The sequence below is a fragment of the Orbicella franksi genome, chromosome 7 (assembly GCF_964199315.1).
Source record: "Orbicella franksi chromosome 7, jaOrbFran1.1, whole genome shotgun sequence".
NCBI classification, from domain to species: Eukaryota; Metazoa; Cnidaria; class Anthozoa; order Scleractinia; family Merulinidae; genus Orbicella; species Orbicella franksi.
The window spans coordinates 18,262,827-18,286,055 of record NC_138151.1 but is presented as its reverse complement, the minus strand read 5'-3'; the positions used below and the strand labels follow the sequence as shown (position 1 = coordinate 18,286,055).

The 23,229-nt window shown below is 37.3% G+C and overlaps 1 protein-coding gene and 1 pseudogene across 3 annotated transcripts in view; both read left to right on the top strand.

Moving 5' to 3' along the window:
* Window positions 1–23,229, top strand: part of LOC145492975 (E3 ubiquitin-protein ligase TRIP12-like) — a 53,282-nt gene that overhangs the window by 14,568 nt on the left and 15,485 nt on the right. For 2 of the 3 annotated variants that reach the window (XM_081472353.1, XM_081472351.1), the window contains 29 exons: window positions 3,263–3,658; window positions 4,046–4,114; window positions 4,356–4,387; window positions 4,978–5,016; window positions 6,053–6,136; window positions 7,590–7,685; window positions 8,216–8,298; window positions 8,900–8,965; window positions 9,321–9,356; window positions 10,078–10,173; window positions 11,169–11,261; window positions 11,901–11,954; window positions 12,476–12,583; window positions 13,231–13,299; window positions 13,886–13,939; window positions 14,339–14,450; window positions 14,722–14,789; window positions 15,199–15,248; window positions 15,632–15,660; window positions 16,039–16,247; window positions 18,021–18,607; window positions 19,461–19,689; window positions 20,214–20,283; window positions 20,397–20,503; window positions 21,275–21,301; window positions 21,441–21,526; window positions 21,687–21,771; window positions 21,967–21,999; window positions 22,510–22,581. In XM_081472353.1, the coding sequence (XP_081328479.1) occupies window positions 3,263–3,658; window positions 4,046–4,114; window positions 4,356–4,387; window positions 4,978–5,016; window positions 6,053–6,136; window positions 7,590–7,685; window positions 8,216–8,298; window positions 8,900–8,965; window positions 9,321–9,356; window positions 10,078–10,173; window positions 11,169–11,261; window positions 11,901–11,954; window positions 12,476–12,583; window positions 13,231–13,299; window positions 13,886–13,939; window positions 14,339–14,450; window positions 14,722–14,789; window positions 15,199–15,248; window positions 15,632–15,660; window positions 16,039–16,247; window positions 18,021–18,607; window positions 19,461–19,689; window positions 20,214–20,283; window positions 20,397–20,503; window positions 21,275–21,301; window positions 21,441–21,526; window positions 21,687–21,771; window positions 21,967–21,999; window positions 22,510–22,581 (3,139 nt within the window). The remainder of the gene's footprint in view (window positions 1–3,262; window positions 3,659–4,045; window positions 4,115–4,355; window positions 4,388–4,977; window positions 5,017–6,052; window positions 6,137–7,589; window positions 7,686–8,215; window positions 8,299–8,899; window positions 8,966–9,320; window positions 9,357–10,077; window positions 10,174–11,168; window positions 11,262–11,900; window positions 11,955–12,475; window positions 12,584–13,230; window positions 13,300–13,885; window positions 13,940–14,338; window positions 14,451–14,721; window positions 14,790–15,198; window positions 15,249–15,631; window positions 15,661–16,038; window positions 16,248–18,020; window positions 18,608–19,460; window positions 19,690–20,213; window positions 20,284–20,396; window positions 20,504–21,274; window positions 21,302–21,440; window positions 21,527–21,686; window positions 21,772–21,966; window positions 22,000–22,509; window positions 22,582–23,229) is intronic. The other variant, XM_081472352.1, reaches the window with a different exon arrangement.
* LOC145493010 (uncharacterized) lies at window positions 16,254–18,014 on the top strand (annotated as a pseudogene).

Genomic DNA, 23,229 nt, shown 5'->3' with positions numbered 1-23,229 from the left:
TCCCTGTTTCCCTGATGTAGACTTTGCCACACTCACAGGGAATCCTGTAGACAACACCATCTTGTTTAGCTGGATTGATGGTGTCCTTTGGTCGCACTAAGTGTGACCGAAGTGTCGTGTCGGACTTAAAGACGGTGCGAATGCCTTGTTGCTCTAGGCAGCGGCGGAGAGACTCCAAAACTCCTTGGACATAAGGTAAAACGGCGGTAGATTTAGATTCCACGACAGGCTCTCTTCTTGGGGTTGTTCGTGCCTTTGTGATCTTCTGTACAAAAGAGGAGGGATATCCGTTAGAAACAAGTACAGATGACAGATGTTTCTTCTCTCCAGCGATTACTGATGGTTTGGTCACGAGACGTTTAGCCTGGTCGTACAGACACTTCACAATACCGCGCTTTACTGACTGAGGGTGGTGTGAATCATACGCTAGGTACTGATCAGTATGTGTTGGTTTCCTGTAGACACTGGTGGTAAGGCGGCCATCAGGTTCTCTGTAAACTGACATGTCGAGAAAGGTGATCTTGTTGTTCTCGATCTCCATGGTGAAATGGATTGATGGTTGTTGACTGTTCAGGTGTTGCAGGAAGACGTCAACTCTATCCCGATCCAGGATGGTGAAAGTATCATCTACGTAGCGTTTCCAGATCTTAGGCTTGCAAGGTGCGGACTCTATTGCTTGTTCTTCAAATATCTCCATGTAGAGATTAGCAACAACCGCGGATATAGGGCTCCCCATGGCTGCGCCGTCTCGTTGTTCGTAAATCGATCCGTTGTACTGGAAGTACGTAGATCTTAATACGAAATCCAAGAGGTCTGCGATTGGAACTGGTGTAAGTATCGTGTGGTCAGCCAGGCCTGTGTCATTCTCCATTTTTTGTAGCGCGGCTTGTACGACACCCTCTATCGGTACATTGGTAAACAGTGACTCTACGTCGAAAGACACCATGATCTCATGGTCCTGGATCTCTTCACTGGCGATGGTGGAGGCAAAGTCAGTCGAGTTCTTCACTGTGAAGTTCGAGTTACCTGCAAGAGGAGATAATACGTTAGCCAAGAAAGCAGACAGGTCGTATGCAAAGGTGTTGACACATGACACAATTGGCCTAAGCGGTGTGTCGGCCTCATGGATCTTCGGCAAACCATAGATCCTAGGTGGTTGTTTGTGTCGGGGTCTGATCTTATTATAAACCACCTCTGATATGTGCCCACTCCGTTTCAGGGTTAGCAGCTTCTCAGATAGCTTCTGGGTCAAGCAGTCTGTCGGATCTTTGTTGAGCAACTGGTACGGTCCGGAATCAATTAGCGCTGACATTTTTGCGTGGTATGTGTCAGCGTCCAGGATTACGCTGACACGACCTTTATCGGCCGGAAGGACCATGATGGAGTTGTCCTCTTTTAGGCTTTTAAGAGCCTCCTGCTGTTCCTTCGTGATGTTGGGCATGGGTGGTTGTGCCTGTTGAAGGATGGTGTTGATGGATCTCCTGACTGTGTCTGTGTCTTCTGTCTGCTCGCTCCGCATCTAGGGGCCTGACTGCTGATTCAATCTTGGCGATGATCTCGGTGGCTGGGACGCTCATAGGAGTCACGGCGAAATTTAGGCCTTTCTTCAGTAAGGACACCTCAGCTTCGTTAAGGGTCCTGGATGACAAGTTGATAACCCACTTTGTTTTGTCAACAAAAGTTGTAGGAGAAACAGAAGACTGTTTCTCGCGCAAAAGTTTCTCAGACTTGCGCTGTTGATGGTCTTTGGTGGTATTAAAGACTTGCTGGGTAGTGGATTTAACCTTGTCAAGTACCTCTGCAGCGTCATCCGCAGAAAGAGCAGATGTTATGCTCTGTGCTGTTGATTCGGCTTCTTTCTTTGTATCTCCCTTGGCTCTCTGCGTCAGTCTGATTCTTTCCCTCAGGAATCTCATGGATGCTAGTTCAGCGACTTTGCGTGCTCCTCTGGTGGGAACTGGTGGCCGAACTTGCAGATCTCTTGGAACAATGTGGTTCTTAATACACCTTGTGAGAAAGGTGAGATGGTTGATATAGCATGTGAACTTGCGTGAGCAATGCTCATGTCGACGAATCAACCTTAGGGCTGTGCGCCCATATTTCTGGTCAATGTCGAGGAAAAGGTTGTTGTTCATCGTGGTAGATGCAATAATAAAGTGTATTATCGTTTGTCTCATGATGTAGTCACTTGAGATGAAGATCGCGACATTTCAACTGCTTACTGCTAGTCTTCTTCAGGCGATAAGGTCGACTGATTGCACGGTATCATTTATATCACAAAGGTCGGCTGTGATTGGTGCATTTCGATCCTCCTATTGTTCCATTGTTCCGACGAGTAGCTGTTCCCTCAGTGGTCCGCTGTTGTTAATTAGTTTCATGTAAACGGCTCTTTTAATAACTGCGGTTTAGTTACGAAACCTCGGTAAGCAGTAACCGTAGTAAACCTCTCATGAAAACACGGCATTAATTAGTCATATGTTTGCTCACCATTTCATCTACTCTACTGACTGTATTACATGAGTACTTTCCACTATTCATGAATATACAAAGCTTTACATTTAAGGAGAGTTTGGCTCGACATCACCGCGAGCAAATTGACGACAACCTGAGTTCGGCATTGGAGTAAAGACAAATTTTGTAATTTTCCAATAGTTTCTGAGCAACATTGCAGTACTTGCTTTCTGAGAAAACCTCAAACCGTCCATTGTATGCAGCCTACTTTAGTTAATTAGTTTCATGTAAATGGCTCTTTTAATAACTGCAGTTTAGTTACGAAACCTCGGTAAGCAGTAACCGTAGTAAACCTCTCTCATGAAAACACAGCATTAATTAGTCATATGTTTGCTCACCATTTCATCTACTCTACTGACTGTATTACATTAGTACTTGTCATATACAGCTCATTAAGAAGGTAATTATTAGGATACAGATGAAGTAGCTAAAACATAACGATAAGAATATGCAATAAACTGCTAACCTGCTGGTACAAATGACATTTAGTTTGCTAAACTTGATCACCTATTGAATGAAGGTCACAAATTAAAGTTAATACACCCCGGCAAGCTGAGACAAGAAGATCAAAGTCTTTTATTTACAAGTACACTGTAATTAAGTGGTGTTATGTATGTAAACTATGTACCGCCAAGTAAGGTCAGGTTAAATGTACTTGGTTCATTATGTCAGCAAACTATTTTGTTTAGTTAATCGGAAACACAGAATCAAATTTCTATTGATCTTTTTATTGTTCTTTCCCCCCCTAAAGTAGCAAGCACCTATCCCAGGAAAAGCAAGAAGCCAACAGGAAGCCTGTAACTGTGCCATCATTTGCTGCAACTTTCACAAAGTCTAAGCAAACTCAGCCATCCTTGTCAGCCATTGGTAATTTGGTGACTTCCCATTCATCTACACCTCATCTCAGTAGTTCATCTTCATCAGCCATTGGTAACTCATCATCAACCTCTAAGTCTTCCTCTCGTGGAAGACGTGCTGCATCAGCATCGTCACTCACTGATAAGACTGCAGCAACAAATCAATCCACTTCCCAGACCACCTGTGCACCATCACGAAGTTGGAGAAGAAGTGACCCGCCTGAGCCTAGCACAGGCTTAAGGCGGTCACAAAGACTTAAAGAGACAACGGGATCCTGTGCTAGCAATAGGTATGTGTATGATAGTTTTTTTGTACATTGTAACTATTCATCCATCTTCTCAGGCTGGAGTATGTTGTCTTGTTGCCCTTTTTTTGTAACTTTTTTCCCACTGCAATAAAATTGTGTATACCTCTTATTATTTGAGCTTGAGCTCCATGCTGTAAGTTATGGACTGAGCTCATTCCCTTTCAATTTATGGCCCAAGCACAATGCACGTGGGACATAAATTGAAGGCAAAAAAAACAGGATCCTAATTTACAGTTTGGACAGATTAGACAAAGTTAGTAAGATATTTATTTCTATCTTTGCCATATTATATCTTTGTTATTCTGGATACATATACTTCATCTGCTGGTAAATTATGGTTATAACAGATACATGTATTGTTGTTTTTAGTCGGCGTGGACCGCAGGGAAAGAAGCAGTCGTGGACACGCCGACAATCACCCAGTATGTCTGCAGACAAGTAGGTGGTGTAATGAATACTTAACACTAACTCTGATATAAGACTATAATTATTATATAGACCATAGAGAACTTATCTATAACTTCTTAGTTGAGAGTGCACGCTTTCACTTCAATTAGCCTGAATAACTCCCCGATTTACTCTGTGTATGGTTAGGATGCAATAAGTTATGGAATTAACATGAGGTATACTTAAAAAGTCTGTAGTCTGCAGACTAACATTTCAACTTTGCTTTTAACAGTGCACCTCAGGACCCTGGTTCTTCAGATGCAGGTATGTACAGGTACAATGTATGTGTCTCATGTAATATTACATGTACAGTAATAGCAGACTTAAAGCTGTCATGGCATAATCCATTAGCCCTGGTAAAAGAAGACACTGCTGTTGTTGTGGTCAGCTTGACATGGCTGTCATTAGTGTGTGAGAAAAGACATTTATTTTTGTACAAAGTAATGTCCGAGCATAGCTAGTGTAAGTTATAACACTTTTTCACATTAGTCAGAATGTGAATGTTTTTGTTTGTGGTATTCGTTTCATTCTTTGGTTTTGATACACACTAGTAATGAAATCCTTGACTCAACATTTCACGATTATCAATAATTATTACGGTATTTCATGCAGGCATCTCCACACTCTGATTTTAAGTGTTTGCTTGTGGTTCGTGCACGGCTTTATCACTTACATGTAACAACTAGTATTGCTTAGTAACAACTTCTCTATTTGTCCACAAGCTGTTAAAAAACTGAGCATAATGTGTGCTTGACTATCCATTAGCTAGCTATAGGAAATTATATGTATTAATTTAAAGTTAAAGTGTAACATTCAATAATGTTTACTGTTAATTAGCGTATCATTTTTTTCAGCTCATGGTAGTGTTGAAGATTCAATTCCTTCAGCTAGCGGTAATTAAAGAGATTTCTTGATTTTATTTTCTGTCAATAATCTACTGTTGCAAATATTAACTTTAACTTTGTTTTCACCACAGAAATGTTAAGTTAGCCTGGTTGTAGGTGATGTTGTGGATCAATGCTTGAAATTTTTCATACCAGTTCATTTATTTTTTCACCTTTTGCCATTGGGGAGTTCTTATTGCATCCAATAAGAAATCAAGAGTTCTTGATATTTTTTACTCCTGTTTCATTTGAGCTTATCCTCCACACCACCCGGCTTCCTTCCTTAGTCCCTAATCCTACACTTTTTTCACTGTATACACTCAAAAAATACTTGTTACATTATGTTGAGGAAAAGGTTGTTGTTATTCATCGTGGTAGATGCAATAATAATGTGTTTTATTGTTTGTATCACGATGTAGTCACTTGAGATGTAGATCGCTACATCGTGAGACAAACGATAATACACATCATTATTGTTACATTATGTTAGCACACAATGGTTGAGATAATTTAATGCATTGTAATATCAACCCAATTCAAGATTTGACTCTTTACTCAAATCTAGATATTCAATTCCCAGTATTTAATACTCAATTCTCACATGTCTATGAATCAAGAATTAAGACTTGGCTGTGAACTTACTTTTGTAAATTATACAAATGTACGTGTATCTTGATGGACGTTCTAAGCATAGAAGTATCTGACCAGTATCACAGTAAACAAACTCCCAATGGGAAGATTTTTTGCTGGGCAAATTACCAGCCTAGATTTGAGTTTTACGTGTTCAAGGTTTAGAATTTACCCCTAGTTACTTTAAACAGCATTGGAAATGATTTAACCACTGATATTTAAGTGTTATTTGCCTTGGTCATGGATGTATGTACTGATATTCCTCCATAATGTGTCTTAACTAACACAAAACTATTATTAAAATCAAAGTGCCTTTTGGAAACCGGGAGGATGGAGGAGGTCAGAGTGTTATGTAGGCATCAGGTTTAAGGTGAAGTGTAATTTGCCCTCAGTAACAACAAAATTTGCACTTTAGGTGAGGCATCAAGAAGTGAAGTGGAAGGCCCTGGCAGCTTTGAAGATATGGAGCTAAAAGATGGAGAGTTATCAAGATTGCAAGGTAAAATGCAGTTAAAATGTTTTCTATTGATACTTAACATTATTCACCAAAGTGGAGGTGGTTACATCAGTAATATTCTCCAAGAATTGCCAAGGCAAAGGTGGTTTCTTGTTTTACTATTAACTGGGCTGGCATGAACATGTCCAGTAATGGTCTCTTGGTGGAGTGTTTCACTCAGATCACTTTTTGAAAAGAAACTCTTACTAGTTCTTAAACTTTAACTCTTGAAGGTTTGAGAAACAGCTACTTTTCATTAAGGGAGAAATTTTTTTTTCAGTGTATAGAGCACTATAGTCTATTAAATGTCTTGTTTCAGAGTTGATCCACAGAAAATACTACAACATTTTTTAATGCAGATTTGAATGTAGATTTTGAAGTAAATCAGTTGTCAATATTGGCTACTTAGTAACCGAGAGTGAGATCTTTATCAGAAAATCTCAGACCGAGACTTTGCCGTATTGACTGGGCGATAGTGAGGTCAATACGGCAAGGTCGAGGTTTGAGATTTTCCCATTAAGACTGAACGTTCGAGGTTGATATGTTGTTTATCATACGGCTTTTTGCTTTGTTTTTGCAAGCCTGTAATTTGCCCCTGGGCATCATGAGAGAATAATGCCCTACAATTAGACAATCAGAGCACGCGTTATGTCGGCTACAACAGTGAGCCATATAATAAATATGGTTACTGACAAAGCATGAGGTCAAGATGGCTAGATATTGGCCAAGTTTTTTTTGTTTGTTTATGGACCGAGACAGAGTTGAAGCCCATAAACTGGCAAAAAAAAGAGCGAGGCCAATATCCAGCCATCTTGACCAAACAAGCTTGGTCAGTAAAGGATCTAATATTATGGCTTTCGTGGGAATTTTTCTTGCGGGACACAATGGGTAGTCCAAAGTGGGCAAGATAGTCTTGTCTTACCCGCTTGGGTAGCCAATCACAGCTCAGGATTTGGTTCATCTTGCCTGCTCATGGAGTTGGCCATATGATAAGAAGAAATTTATTTGTTGGTAAACTTAAGCATGGAGGCACCACTGTAAATAAATTTACTTGATGTACACCTAAAGGTGTCAGACCATCAAGGTAACTCCATGGATCATCTTTTGAATCACTGCTCCCCAGCATATACTGCAGATGAATAATCCAACTACTAGATATCCTGGGCATTAGAGAATTTCTGAGTTATGAAATGGAGGCAAAATAATGATCTATCAAACTAATAGAATTGTTAGCCATTTTGCTGCTGGATAATATAGCAAACGATTCTCAGTGACTAATAAATTCTAAAAGGGACATTGATCCTTCTAGGAAACAAGATATAGTAAGAGGTGTTAATTTATCTCGACCGTTGCTTTCCTCAAGGTTGCACATTACATTTATACATAAACAAAGATATGTGTGTTAAAACGCCTGTCGCTTTGTAATAACATACCCTATGTTTCAATTGAATCACAGCTCTTCTTGAAGCACGGGGTGTTCCTTCTCATCTGATTGGTTCACTAGGACCCCGCATGCATCAACTGCTGCATCGAACTATAAGTTCCAGCTCAGGTAAATGACTCCATGTCAAGGAAAGCTTTGTGTAGCTCATGTTTTAACATGTAGTTATATTTTTGACTGCGGATGTAATACTTAAATACAGTGTACATGTAAGCTGTGAAATTAAATAAATTAAAAGCAGCACCAATTTTCTTTCCCTGGCAAAGGAGAGGCTTCAAATGTTTCATCAACTTTATCAGAAAATTTGATTAAACTCACTTTTTCTGTTCAAAATTAAAGTTTTTCATAATATGCAGTTAAAAAAAAAAGTAGTGATAAAATCTCATGGTTGTTAGTAAATCCCAAACATATAGCGACTCTCTGAAAGGAACATCTCCCTGAAAGTAGTGATGCTCTGAAATTGGTGAAGAATATCTTACAAGCTAGAGTTTTTTTAATTATTGTTAATTATGACATTTACATGTATGATAGGAATGTTGTTTGTATTCTTCTTTAGTCCTCAACATTACTTACTTTGTAATGCTATCTCATAATACTTCATTACAGTGATGTTAATGCTTTTTTTTTTAATTGACGTTTAGGTGGTAAAGTCCAACAAATGTTAACAGGGATCCAGTCATCTGATGAGGGACAGCAGCTTCAGTCTGTTATTGAAATGTGCCAGGTAAAGCAGGGGTTATAAATTATTACAAAAAATAATTTATGCCTTGAAATTCACTCATAGAAAATAAGAATTTTGCATTGCAGAAGGGAGGGACAAGGCTACATACATGTACATTTCTTACGTTTACATAGGATATCAAAATTTGTTTTATATTCTATTTATAACTTAATTGCTTTCTGAGACTTCTTAATTAGTTTTAATTACAATTGTATGGTGTTTGTTTCAACTTGATGCTAGCTAGCAAAGTGTGTGGGGGAGATTGTAAACGTTGTAGACCTCATGCACATTCATTGCTTCAAACCTCTGAAACAGTTTTACATACACCAACTTATGATACACAGTGTAGAAAAACTGCTTTTAAGCCATGTTTCGTTTAGAAATTTTCCAATAACTAAATTACCACACAGACTTGAAATTTGGCAATTTGATCACATGGAAGTTTCCTAGATATTTTTCACTCAACAGAGAGGGATTAATTTAATTGCTCAGATAACTTCTGTGACTCAAGTTTGTATTTCTTTTCCTTTTAATGCCTTGGATGTATGTACTCTGTACTTCAGTGTGTAAAGTTGATATGCTTACATTTCCTTTTTTGTTTTAGTTCCTAGTAATGGGAAATGAAGAGAGCCTTGTTGGTTTTCCTGTGAAACAAGTTGTACCTGCTCTTGTGAGTAAATTGGTTAAAACTGGACATACAGTGCAGCAGTGCTAAACACTTCGACACTTAAATAAAGTGATTTATGTATTTTATTTTATTTTATTTTATTTTATTTTACATCTCCTGGTAGTAAAGTCAACAAAACCAAACTTCTCACATTGTACAGTGAGGCCTATAATATTGTTCACTCAGCATATTATTTTAGCACAGGATTTCAGAACAATCAAAGATGATTGCAGACAAAAGTTACTTGCAACTACCAGCAAGTGAAACAGTTTTCTGTATAAAATGTTGAAAAGGAGCTTTGATCTGAACTTTAAGGCATTGTGCTGAAAGTGTATTTCAAATTATTGTTTTTTTGAAGGTAAACTTGCTTTCAATGGAACATAACTTTGATATGGTGAGTACAGTATTCCTTCCAGTGTGCATAATTTTTTTTTGTTAGTAACACTTTGATTTAGTTAATATGCAAATTCTATGTAAGTTACAAGCAAAGATACAGACATGTACCTGGGCCATACATGGTGTACATTTATATGTTTAGACCATATGCATAGTGCAAGGTTATCTTCCTATTGGAAATTTTATTGTAGGGCCTACACTGTAGTTCTTGATGAAAAGCAGTAGAAATTGAATAACAAAAAAATTATTATTTTAAAGTTGACAGTTGATTACCTGTCCCCTGCTCAGGTCTGTCACTAAGTTTTCACATAGGGAAGTTATTGTTGGAGTAGGTGGCTGATTTTGCCATCTTTTCCTTAAGAATACAAATAGCCCAAGCCCAAGGTGTTCAAAAGGTGGATAATGCAGTATCCACTGGATAAATCATTATCCAGCAGATAGCGGGGTTTGTTTTGTCAACACTTAACCACTGGATAGCGATCTATCCAGTGGATAGCATTATCTACCCTTCAAACAACTGGGACCAGCAGACTAACTGACCAAATGAAGTAGGTGGTGATTTCTGTTGGCTAGTGCCCACTTTTGACAACCCTACCAGCTTAGCAACATTTCTTACTTACCAAAATTATTCAGTCAATTTCCTTGCAAAACCAAATGTCTTATTGCCATAAGTCTTGAAGGTAAATTTGTTAAATTACTGTATGTTTATTTTCCTACAGATGAATCATGGCTGTCGTGCCCTGACCTATCTGATGGAAGCTCTTCCAAGGTCAACGGCGGTTGTAGTGGAAGCAGTACCTGTCTTTATTGAGAAGGTAAACCAACGGTTGGCTAAAATACAGAAACAACTTGGAAAAAGCTGATCATGTACATGAATATCCAATAGAGGAGTAGAAGTAAAGTGAGGGAAGCCAAGATTGGGTCATGAAGCTTTAGGGAACACTGTTTCACTGTCTGGAGTTTCCAAGCAGTTCATCTGTTGTGTTACTGGACATGACAAACAATTTTTTTTTTTAAATGTTTGATTCTTTGAAAGTTATGGTTGAATAATTTATAGCATTCAGATTTATGTTTAAAATGCAAATGAAATAATCCTATGTATTAGAGTATAAGAAACAGATTGGTCAATTTTAGTTTCGTTAGCTTGATGCTTAAATGTATAAATTTTGTCTATTTGCTTGATGTTAGCGATAAGATGTTTGTTATGTGGGGGGGGGGGGGGCAGAAGGAGGGCAGGAGCATGGGAGAATAGGGGATGGGAAGCAGGAGTTCTAAGAAGGCAGGAATCATTTATTAAGTGTTAAAATACTGTCAAAAACAAGACCCAAAATGTTATATGACTTACATTAAGCTTATTATGAGACTTCTGGGCGGACTGAAAAATGATAATTTGCCCTTAGGGTAAAAAACTGAGGCTTACTTCCGGTAAAATTGGAAACCCTTTTACAGTGGTTACATCATAGGTCATGAAATATTGCCACTTAAGCTCTCAAAAGATGTGAGGAAGAGCGGCAGGGCTGAAAACAAAGGAAAAGAAATGCCTTAGAAGAGATTGTGCAGCAAAATGACCAGGATATGTTTTGAGCATCCTTATTTACAGGGGAAGGGAGCAAGATGGACAAGGGCGGGAGTTGGGAGAGCAGGATAGAGGAAGTGGGAGGTTCTGACCCCCCTACTTCCCCCCCCTACTTGTGGTTAATTGGTGGCATCAGTTTTAAAGACATTATTTGGATCTAGGCAGTTGAGCTTTTGCAGCATTGCAATTCATTTGGTGTTGAATGGAGACTGGTTGTGTTTTTAAACTGTGTAGTTACAAGTTATACAGTGTATGGATGTTGCAGAACAAGCACTGACAGCCTTGGCAATGTTGTCCAGAAGACATGGAAAGGCTATCCTGCAAGCTGTAAGTCAAGTTATTAACACTGTAATCATTACATCTACATGTAGTTGAGATTTAGTGGTTTTTAGAAAAAAAAAGCAAACAAACAACTGGCTAAACATTTTGCTTTCGCTCTGTTTCTCTGTAAATGTATGAATACCATCATACTGGTTAATAGATTGCTGAAAACTATTGGAGATGACTGTATAGTCATGTTGACTACATATTGCTGTCATAGAGCACTTTGCAAGCCAGTTTGGAACTGAAGAAAAGTTAAATCTTGTAAATTGCTTAGTTTTAAGGTATACTGATACACTGTAAAATGGACCTTGAGTTCATTTTGTTACTCATGAACAAGGGAGAGAACTAGTTAGTCAATAATAATAATAATTACTCCTGTTTTCACATTTGGTCAATGACAACTAAACAAATGTATGATGGAAATCTTCAATCTGAAAACACTTCTGCAAGCTATCTGAAGTTCTCCAAATTATTTGGACTTTCTTGAATGAGGCACACTGCTCTTTCCAAGATTTTATGTCAATTTCTGATGATTTGTTAAAATAAATAACAATAATCATTAGATTGAGTATTTTTAGTTAAATTGCGTTTGCATTAATAGCATAGCTTCTGTAACATCTGATGACTGTTTTCTTCTTGTAGGGAGGAATGTCAGCTTGTTTGTTATACTTGGATTTCTTCTCAATATCTGCCCAGGTACTGTATTACTCAACAGTCTCTTCTATTTTTCAAGCATCCAAAAATGTATTACATATAGGAGGCAAAAAATGTAAAAAACAGTGATCCTGGGGTTGGAGACTTTCCTCAGTCTTTACAAGTTTCAACTCTGTACATGTACAGTTCAAAGAGAACAACGAAACATTAATGCCACTTCTGTTATTTCCTCACTTATGTGGTGGTAACCCTAAAGAGTTGAACATAGGCAGGAATGGATGTTAATAAAATTATTTTTTGAGCAGGAAAGTACTTGTTGACAATTTTAAATGAATCTGAGATCATTCATTACAAAGATTAGAACTGGTTAGTGGTGATCAACAACAGCAAGTATTGTTATTGTTGTTGTTGGTGGTGGTGATGGTGGTGGTGTTGCAGTTGTCAGGAACTTTATTTTAGGGAGTTTCCTTGTTTTCCATAGTTCTGTTGCTGACTAACATGCTTTAGGGTTTAACCATTTCTGATTACATTATTGTTATTAATACGTGTGTGCCTATTTTCAGAGGTCGGCACTCTCTGTGGCTGCAAACTGTTGTCACAGCATTGGCGTGGGTGACTTTCACCTTGTTGCAGATTCTATTCCAATCTTAAGTGGGAGATTACAACATCAGGTACAGGTCCTCTGACATTAAGTGAATGTGGATCATCTGATAAAATGACTATGACATGATTGATAACAGGTTCATAGAGTGCATTTTTTATTGTTTAAAAGTTCACGTGTGTGACAGTTTAACAAAAAGATTCCATGTTGCTCTCTGTCTGTTCTGTAATGACAGATGACGTCAAAATGTGGTGAAGCAAAAAAGTGGCACATGAGCCATAGATTTTTGCAAATTTGTAATCATGGATTCAAATGTCTAAATTATGTTTGTTGTTCTTTTTAAATAACTGATCCTGAATTGACCCTCAATAACCTGAACGATAATGACTTAAGACTTTAAAAACCAATTTTGGTTCGCCTTGAAAGAAATTAACAATTCTACGCAAGTTGTATCCACAATAATTGTTAACATAAATTTTTATGAAAGTGTGCCTTCTTGGTCATGATAAAACAACACCTCCACGATTAAGTGTAATTCAAAGCCACCTTTTGTAATGTGAGCGCAAAGTCCTGCTTTCTCAAGCCAATGTTCATTTCCTTTAGAGATGAAAGAAATTGGGATTCCAATATATTAACTTATTAGCTTTGTCTGCTGTATTGATTCCACTTGCTGTGAATAAGTTGGTTGAATTTGTCTCTTGTTTTCAATCTTTGCAGGATAAGAAATCTGTAGAAAGCTGTTGTGTAGCATTTGCAAGACTGGTGGATAGCTTTCATACTAACGAGGTACGGATCATATGAATTGTAGTTTCTCTGGGACCAGGTGAACTGTCTGTCCATACTATGGAGGTGTTCATAAAGAGAGGTTGGACTGTAAATGAAGGAGAATTTGACTCTCAGCCAGTCTCCATACAGGGTCACACAAAGGTCTTTGCATATTTTGACACATTCAGGGGTTTTATTACAAGCTGTTGATGGTAACAGTTATCTAAACAGAGGGTAGCAGCGAAGGGAAATAAGCCAGGAAAGAGATTCAAAGTGGATGCAACTAAAACAACTAACAGTTTGGTCTAAAGTGGTACGAGTAATCTTTTGATCTCATTGCAATTTTGCTTAGAAAAATGAAATACTGGTACTTTCTGTAATTAATAAAACTAGTTGACATGAAGTTTGTGTTCAATATGTTTAGACTTAAATTTAAAGTTTGCATTTAACACAGTATCGAATTGAAATTTGTAAACATGTGATTGATTCACATTTATTTAATTAGTACTTTTTTGGCAGGGAGCATTTAACTTTGCTTGTATGGTAAAATTTATAGTTGGAAACACCATTACTAACAAGATGTATTTTTTGGTTTAAAAAATTTCAGAAACACCTTGAAGAGCTTGCTGCTCATGGGCTCCTCAATAATCTACAGCAGTTGGTAAAGTCTTGTCCCTTAACCTATTGTTACCATTTAGTTTATTTACATTTTTTTCTGGCTTCTTTAATTCATTTTCTCTACACAAAAGAAACATATGGAGGTCTAGTAAACCAGTAAATTATCTCAAGGTTAGCATTTGTGTCTGGTCAGAGCTGTCAAGGAAGATGCTTGTCTCTTGCAATGCCTTTTTACCTATACATACCTCCCTACATACACATTTTTATGAAATAAAAATTGTTAGGTAACCTAAGAAAAAGCTACATACTGGATAGCCAGTAATTTGATTCTAATTTCTTCTGGTTTATTTTTGTTATTACTCTTGCATTTCCAACCAGCATAGCAGTGTTAAGTGCCATGACACCGAACTAAATTGATTGATTGATTGATTTATGTACATAGTTGATGATGGCTCCGCCAGTTATTAGTACCAGCACTTTTGTGATGGTGGTTCGCATGCTGGCTGTGCTGTGCTCCAACAGTCCAGCAATTGCTGTGCAGCTGTTGAGACAAAGTAAGTTCTGTGTGTGTAACTGTCTTTATTCCATTGCTCTAACACCTCAAATGTAGCTTACGCTGATTTTCAACAGACACAAGGAAGGGCAGTTTAAGCGGTCTTCTACTGCAGTTGTAACAGGCCAAAAATACTAGATGTACTATATTTTTATAGTTCCCTTTGCTGAAACTCTTCTAGCAAAATGTATGCTCTCATAAACCACTTGTTGTGCACGTCAACATGAAGAAACTACCATTTCTCACTTATGGATGGTAATGATGTGTTTCAGATGTGTCAGATACAATTCTGTATTTGTTGCTGGGTACCACAGAGCCAGAAGAGATAGAGAATGCTGAGGTACAACCTTTTGAGATGATTTTTTCTGAACCCTTTAACCTCTTTAAATACCCTATTTCTGTAAACCTAACAGTGTAGTGTCTTAATGTTAGGAAGATGAACACTGTGTTGTCCTGGAGAATATCCATACCACACCAATGGAAGGGTTTTTGGTTTGAAGCCTCTCACCTCTGGAAATTCTTCTTAAGCTTCATGTTTTAAAAATAACAAAACATCACATCACACTCCTCTAGGTCTACTGACATTAATAACTAACAGATTTGCTTTTCATGGAGGTTGTGTCCATATACCACAAATTAACATGCAGTTCCAGAAAAATCCAAACTAATCACAAGGAAGGGTAATTGAAATTCTGAGGGATTTCAAGCCAATATTAATTATTCAATTTTTGTCTTATCTCTTGATATAGCTGTTGTCAAGAAGTCCCCAAGAATTTTTTGAAATAACTTGTTTTATCAGGTTTGTTGCTTATTCAAAGTAGTCATGTAGTAACATAGTGCTTACAAATCAAGCTGTGAAGATATTTGTAGATCGTAGAAAATAAATCTCAGTAATAATTACTCTCATTACAATTTAATGTCAATCACTCCATTCTGTTTTCAATATATTGTAGTCATGAGCAATTTCAGAAAGGTTTTGTAAGCAGTGTATCTTTAATTAGTCTATAGCCAAGGTTTCTGGAGCTCTCCAAACTCAAAGTAATTTTATTTTTTGTTGTAGGGTAAAATGCTATTGTGCGTGTGTGTGTGTGCGCTAAGTTTTAATATGCCATCTCTGATACATATGTAACCCTCAATAAATAAAACTAAAAGATTAATAATTCTACCTTTTGTTTCTATTAGTGAACTTCTACCAAAATTGCCATCAAATGGTAAGTTTTTTATAGTATTGGTGAACTTTAGTTCAAGTTTTATATGGAAGAGTACCAGTTATAATGGAATTAAGTAAAGACATGAATGATTATTGCAGTTATCTACAAACATTTTAAGCAGTTGTGAAATTTAAACCTGCAAAAAACCAGGCTTAAATGGGATTCAAACCCATGACCTTGCGATAATGGTACAGTGCTCTAGATACCAACTGAGCTGTCAAGCCAACTGGGAGCTTGTCATGTTGTGAGTTCACTTGCAAAATGGAGTTAACTTCTCAATATCACGTGCATTAAGTTACCACGAAATACATTGTAACATCAAAGAATGCACCAGAGGTATGAATAGTTACACTAGGAATGTCGCCACTGTGTTTTTAGGTATATTCTCAGTGGATGCCCTGCTGTGTAAGCCACAGCAGAAGTCAGAACAGGGATTGTGGCAGTGGAGAGATGACAGAGGACTGTGGCACACATATTCCTGGATTGACAGCAAAATTATCGAGGCTGCATATCAGAGTGGGGAGGATGAGCTTACTCTCACCACTCTCGGTAGGACATACACTGTGGACTTCAACAGTATGCAGCAGGTAACTCCTTACATAGATAAAGAAGGACAGCAAAGATTGATTCTGCTAACCTGTTTACACCAGTCTGATAAAGTAAAGTAAGAGTAAAATCCTATATTTAAAACACGATTATCGTTTAAGCACTACATGCTTGAGGGGTCGTGTATCTAATTAATTATCTAATTATCTAATTACCTACTGATCAGTTTTGCCACCCAATTCACGTCATCTGATGAAATGATTCGTAAACTCCCAATCAACGAGTCAAAGTCCAAAGTATTAACGATCACCGGAAAGTGTTTGGCGTCTAAGATCAATGATGATCTTGTTGTCACCGTTGAGGACAATAGGCTCGTAAATGTTAAAAGTGCAACGCTTTTAGGTTTGACAATCAATAGCTCACTCTCATTTGATTGTCATGTTGAAAATCTTTGCAATAAGCTTGCCTCGCGCATAGGTGTTTTGAGTAAAATCACAGCCTTTCTGTCACTTAAACAGCGATTGTTGTTCTATAATGCCATTATTCGCCCAGTAATGAGCTATGCTGACATCATTTGGTCGTCATGTGAGAAGGATCTGCTTTACAGAGTCTTGAAATTACAGAAGCGTGCAGCTAGGATCATTTTATATGCCGACCGCCTAGCCCCCTCTGTGACACTTTTCAATAAGCTGGGATGGATACCTTTTTATGAACAGAGTAAAATTAACAAATGTGCTATTTTTTATAAGTGCATAAATGGCTCTCTTCCGAACTATCTCAATAAACACTTAGTAATTAACAATACATAACATAACAGAAGCACGCGGTATGCCAGCTATAATTCTATCTGCCCTTATTATAAGCGTGAGACTGAAGGAGGCCGTTCTTTTGCTGTATCAGCAGCAAGACTTTGGAATAATGTGCCTCTAAATACCAGAAAATTGGACTCCGTTAAGTCCTTAAAAACTGAAAAAAAAAAAAAGCTATGGACCATTTTAGGATTTAACTTTTTAAATTTAAGTTAATCGTATTGTAATTAATATACTCGCGTCTCATAATTATTTTTAGGTTTTTGACTTTTATTATATTATATATTTGTATTCATAGTTTTATTTTCTGAGGGCCACAAGTTTATTAGCCTTTGGCTAATAAGTGTTTAACCCTCCTTAAATAAAGTCTTTATTATTATATTATTACATTTATTTGGAAAGTTACTTTTTTTCTGTTTTTACATACTTCCATGTAATCACTTGCATGTAGCAAGCACAATTGTTAACCTCCCTAATGAATCATCATGTGGTCTGAACTGGGAGGCAACAAGTATGTAAACATGCTAACCGAATCTGTCTACTTTGGAGATGGTGATATGAACTAAGAAGATTGGAAATAAGTGAGACAGACTACTCTGTGATTTGAACAGGCAAACAGTTTCAGGCCACACAACATGCCATATTATCTTCACTTGTTTTGTTTATTTCTTTTTGAATATAACATGTAATGTAGCATAATAGTAACTTCACAGATATGGGGTTGTCAAGTTCCTTATGAAATCCTGACGCATACTTTGTCTTTGGAATGACCAAGACGATGCTAATCTGATAGGTTAAACATTAGGGAAAGTTATCACTAAGGACAAGTTAATTTCTAAGTTATATTGATAACAAGGGGGAACACCACGAATTCCACAGGTATTGAAACAGTGTATGTTACAGCCTGTAAAATAAGCTACAATGAGGTTTTACCTACTCTTTGTCTCGTATGGTTTTAGCAAACCTGTTGCACATGAGCTTAATATCGTGAACTTTTCTCTGTAGACAAATGAAGACACTGGAACATCAAGGCAAATACAGCGATGTCCGGGAGGAAGTGAGACATCTACAGCCCCGTCCAAAACCGATGAAGCAAAAGCCCCAAGGAGTGATGAGCGTTTAGTAGTTTTATGCGAGGAAGCTGAATTAGCTTCATCTTACACTTGTGGAATGTTTTCTGCTTTGTACAAGATATTCAGCTCTTCAGTTGGACCTGCTGTTCGACACAAATGCGTGAACGCTATTCTGAGGGTGCTGTGTCATGCCCCTCCTGATCTTTTAGGTGTGGTCCTCAAAAGACATCCAATCTCCAGTTTGATAGGGGGAATGCTTCAATCAACAGACTTGAGAGTCATTACTAATGCTCTTCAAATGGCAGAAATTGTCATGCAGAAATTGCCTGATGTTTTCCATGTGTCATTCAGAAGGGAGGGGGTGATGCATAGAGTTAGAGACTTAGCCAATGGCCTGCTAGCAAATAAACCAAGTGTGTCAGATAAGAACTGTTCATCAGAGTGTCTGGCAAACAGCAGTGAAAATGAAAGCCCAGGACAGAGAGCCACTGAAAATACTTCATCATTACCAGTCACAAGGTCTGAGTTCTCTTTATTTGTTTGATGTACATTTTACCAATGGTGACAAGTTAGATTACTTGTTCCAACAGCATTCTATTGTGGGATTGTTTGTTTGCTCAGACATTTACCAGGCCCTCTGTGGCAAGCTAAGTTCTACAATTCAGTTGATATTTTATAGCTGGTGTTTTATTTAAGACACCCACCTCTGCATTTTGACTTCTGCGCATTTTCTCCAGTATTCTGTTCACATGTTGGTAACTGAAATTCGATAACTCTCATATTTTCTGGAAACGTTTCCAGGAAATTTCCATACTTTTTGCCTTCATTTGGAAAGTTCCAGGATTTTTGATGAAATGGAAGGCACCCAAGATTTTTGAAAAGTGCTCAAAATTGAAAATTGCGTGAAAGTTATAGTGGGTGTGACCTTCAGAAAATATCTGGTTCTTGGGATCATTGGAAAGAATCAACAAAACTTTTATGACATCAAAACGTAGCTCCTAAGGCGCATTTTGGTATTTTTAAGGCAATTTCATCCAATTTTTATGCCCAATATGGCTCGCACAAAATTCAAGTTTTACCAATTTCAAGTTCCGATGTTTATGATTTCCACAAAAACATTGATTGCCCTAAAAAGGACCTGATACCAAACTTCGATCTATTTCATTTTCTTGTAAGTGGTGTGGGTGTCACTTCGATACAATCAAGGGAAGACTGGTAAAAAGCTGATTGAAGATGTTAAGTATGGTCCAGAAAAAAAGTCAATATGTCAGTTATGTATCCCTTGAAAATTTTATATAGGTTCTGGACTTGAATGTTCCTGAAGAGCTCTTAATTTCTTGACGACAATCTCTTACTTCAATCTGCATTACAGGAGATTAGGAGATGTGTTGCGAAGAAAACGGTATTCCAAAAGGCCTGGTAGAGGCAAGGCGTCAAGCTTTCCTAGCACATCAGAAGTACAAGTAGAGGTTAACCGACAGCAGATTGGAGGACCTTCTTCAAAGACAATGCTTCACGAAAGCAGAGCGGCTTTTCTGGCGTCTCAATCATCGACAAGATTGAATTCAAGATCTGCACTGCTCTCAGAGAGACCAGCTAAGGTGCAGTATATGGTGTCGTTTTTTTTGACTATGTTGCTTTTACATATGGACACGTTTACCAACACATCAACGAACACGCCAGCTCAAGATCTTTGATTGGAAAGCATATGAAACTACAACTACAACAAGCAGTCGAAAAACCATCGATTACCGATCATTTCTCCATTATAAAAAAAAGTGCCGGAATAAACTCGAAATGCTACTTGCTGGTGATTAGTAACTTACATTTACCCACTTAACGCATACTGGAATGCAATCCATTTCAACTCAACTCCTTCATAACAACTTTGACATGCACGTTAACGACCTCAATCTTGAGAATGAAGCTTGATGAATCGAAACGCCGATTGACGTTACTTTTAATCTTTCTTGTCAAATGCTTTAACAAGCAACTCATTATTCCATCTAGTCATAAGCTTTGATATTAGGACATAGATATCTTTATCTACCTGTGATCATTGAGCACACATAAAGTAACACAAATGCATGTGTCATAATTATATTGGATATATTATTTCTTGAAGATGGAGGCATCTGTTGGGAGCACTGTGTCAGAAAACCGAGATAAAATTATGAATTGGATCAAAGACCAAGGTAAAACTAAATAAAAAACATACATTAATTTTATAACTGATCTTCAGATAATCGTAGCGATCCTAAAGAAAGTGCATCTTGTAATAATACAGATGTAAAACTCTTTCTTGCAGCATCTAAGTTCTGTGCTGAGTATTTTGATCAACAGAAGGGAGATTCTCACCCTGCACTCAGTGTGTTACGTCAGCTAAAGAGTGCTTCAGAAGAGTTGGCTTTAGATGTAAGTTTGTGACAGTTATCCTGTTTGCATGATTGAGCTGCCAGATGGATAATTATAAGTTAGGCATTTCAAGAAAGTACTGTGTTCAGTGCGGGCACTACAAAACGTTTTTTGAATATATTTTAATACAAATACATTGGTTACAGTGCGACTACTCCAACGAAGGGCGCCTAAAAATTTTTCGAATAAAAATCGTGGAGGTTAGGAATAGTGTTCTTACAAATTATCCATAATGACCACAAATCTGTTGCCTTTGTAATGTACAGCTTGATTACATGGATAATTTGTTTGGAAAACTATTGTTGATCTCCACGATTTAGAGTAGTCGCACTGTAAAGCTGAGGGAAAAAGTCATGGAAGTCGTGAAGTCAGTAAAATAATGTGCTGGGTCCATTGAAGGGCTAGAAACCTAACACTAACGATGATACACACAACTGCAACTTGATAAACTTTATTGAGAATATGTAGTAATTTATCTAAAGTAGTAAAAAAACACAAACATAAAAAGAAAGAAACTAATACAAATGTAATACATTAGTTGTAATCTGGTTGAAAAAAAGTAGCTTGCCAGTTGAAGTGGACTCCAATTGGCGAATAATGAAATCCTATTAGGGTAAATTCAAATATCATTCGCCTCGTTATTTGTCTGAAGGACTAAGCAGGCTTTACACTTGAAAATAACCTGAAAGGGTCCATTGTTCAAAATAATTGCAAGCAATGGTGATTAATATTTCTTCAATGAATTGATTGTTTGTTTGTTTCTTATCGCAGAAACAAAAATTTACGTCAGCACTCAAGGTAAATAATAATTATTTCGTTTTTGGTTGTTTGACACATGCTCTACTTGTGACGAGAAAACGGTAATCATGTTAAGCACAAGGATCAACACTGTTTAAATTGAATCACCTTAAAATATGTCGTTTGTTTGTGCGAACAGGAAGTCTCCAATGTGTTAACTAATGAAGACAACAGTGCCTGTGCATTTGAGATCCTTCACAGTGGACTGGTACCAAATCTCCTTAGGTATGCTGTTTAATGCGGTATGATTTGCCTCGGTTCTTATTAGATCTGGAAATTCAGTTTGTAATGCAGGTGTGGTTTTGTTTTAATTGTTACATACACGGCCAATGTGAAACAATTAACCATTACTTTTTTCTTTCCTGGTTTAATTTGTTTTTTTCAGATATCTAACGTCTACAGAAGGTAGTGACACCCTTCCTCAGGAAAAGAGACTCAGAATATTTTTTCATGTTTTTATGGGATTACCGGTAAGTGTAACGTTAACAGCCAGTAACTTTATTTCTTCATGTGGTAAGTAAGTAAGTAAGTAACTAAGTAAGTAAAGACTTTATTTAAAGAGGATTTGCACTGTTGGTGTGTTGACCTTTCTCACCCCAGCACAAAATCAATGGTAGAGTAAAAATGAAAGGTCATAAACGTCATCGTTATTTTCTTTGCTGTAGGAAACAAACTCAACTGAAGACCTGAAAATTGTGGTAGGTATAGTTCTTCTTCTATAAAATCTTAGAATATTCCAAGGGTTTTGAATTAAAAACACATCATTACTGGCTTTGGCCCGTTATATCACATGTACAACTCAGACATGTATGTCTCGCCCAATTGACAATCAGCACTGAATTCATTGATTGACTGCCCAACTCCAAATGCCTTTAGATACAGCCCCAGATGCTGAGAATGATGGAACTATCACACAACCCAAACTGGTGAAACACCTAAAAACACCTAAAATCGGCATACAGCTTAGTAAACATCATACAGCCTAAACATCATAGACTCGGTCATTAAACTGAGTTGAATATATTTAAGAGGTGAACTCTAGGTGATGAATATTTCGAGTGTTCGTGACCTCGCTAGGAAACACTTATGTGTTTAGGAGAGAAGCTTTTCAGTCTAAACGTTATTATTATTACTGTGCGAAGTAGTTGATTGGAAAATCACTTGGTGAGCTTTAAATCAGAGCGCTGATTTGGTTTTTTATTTGACAGAGTGAACCCGAAACAGCCTCCATGACTGCGTTGATACAGAAACTTCATTTGTGCATTAACCAGTTAGAACAGGTAAATGATGTACAGTAATACTGTGGTAACATCAACCTTTCTTCTCAAACTCATAATATAATTCATCAAGTTTAAACATAGGAAATCATGACCGTGGCGTTGTTTGGATATGTGATCTTAATTAGCATAGATTTGTACAATTTTATTTCTCCGTTTTCTCTTTAGTTTTAGTTTCGATTGAGAAGATACATATATCAAACATTCAAGACAGTGTTTGATCACATTTCCAAACACGTCAAAGTTCGTCAAAAATACTCCCCCTACGCGTCGTAATTTCAACTCTCTTCTCGGTGTTTGGAAATGTGGTCAAACACGGTCTTTCGTGTTTGATATATTTCTTCTCATACCAGTGCTGTACTGATTAAAAAAGGATATATTAACACGATTTTTGTGTGATTCAATGTGGTTGTAGCTTGCATATGGCTCTGTCCTTTTTCAGTAAATTGCGATTGCTTTAACTACTTTGATTTCAAAGACGTAACTCACCTGACTAGTTTTCACAGATAGCTTTTTTTCATGAAAAAAAAGCAGACGTCAGTTTGCATTTGTGGGCTATGAATGTCATTACTTGAAAAATGTTGGTTGTAAGTAATGTAGTTGGAACTTTCTTGTAGAAAGCAATGTTTATCTTAAACTGAAAGCCTGGGA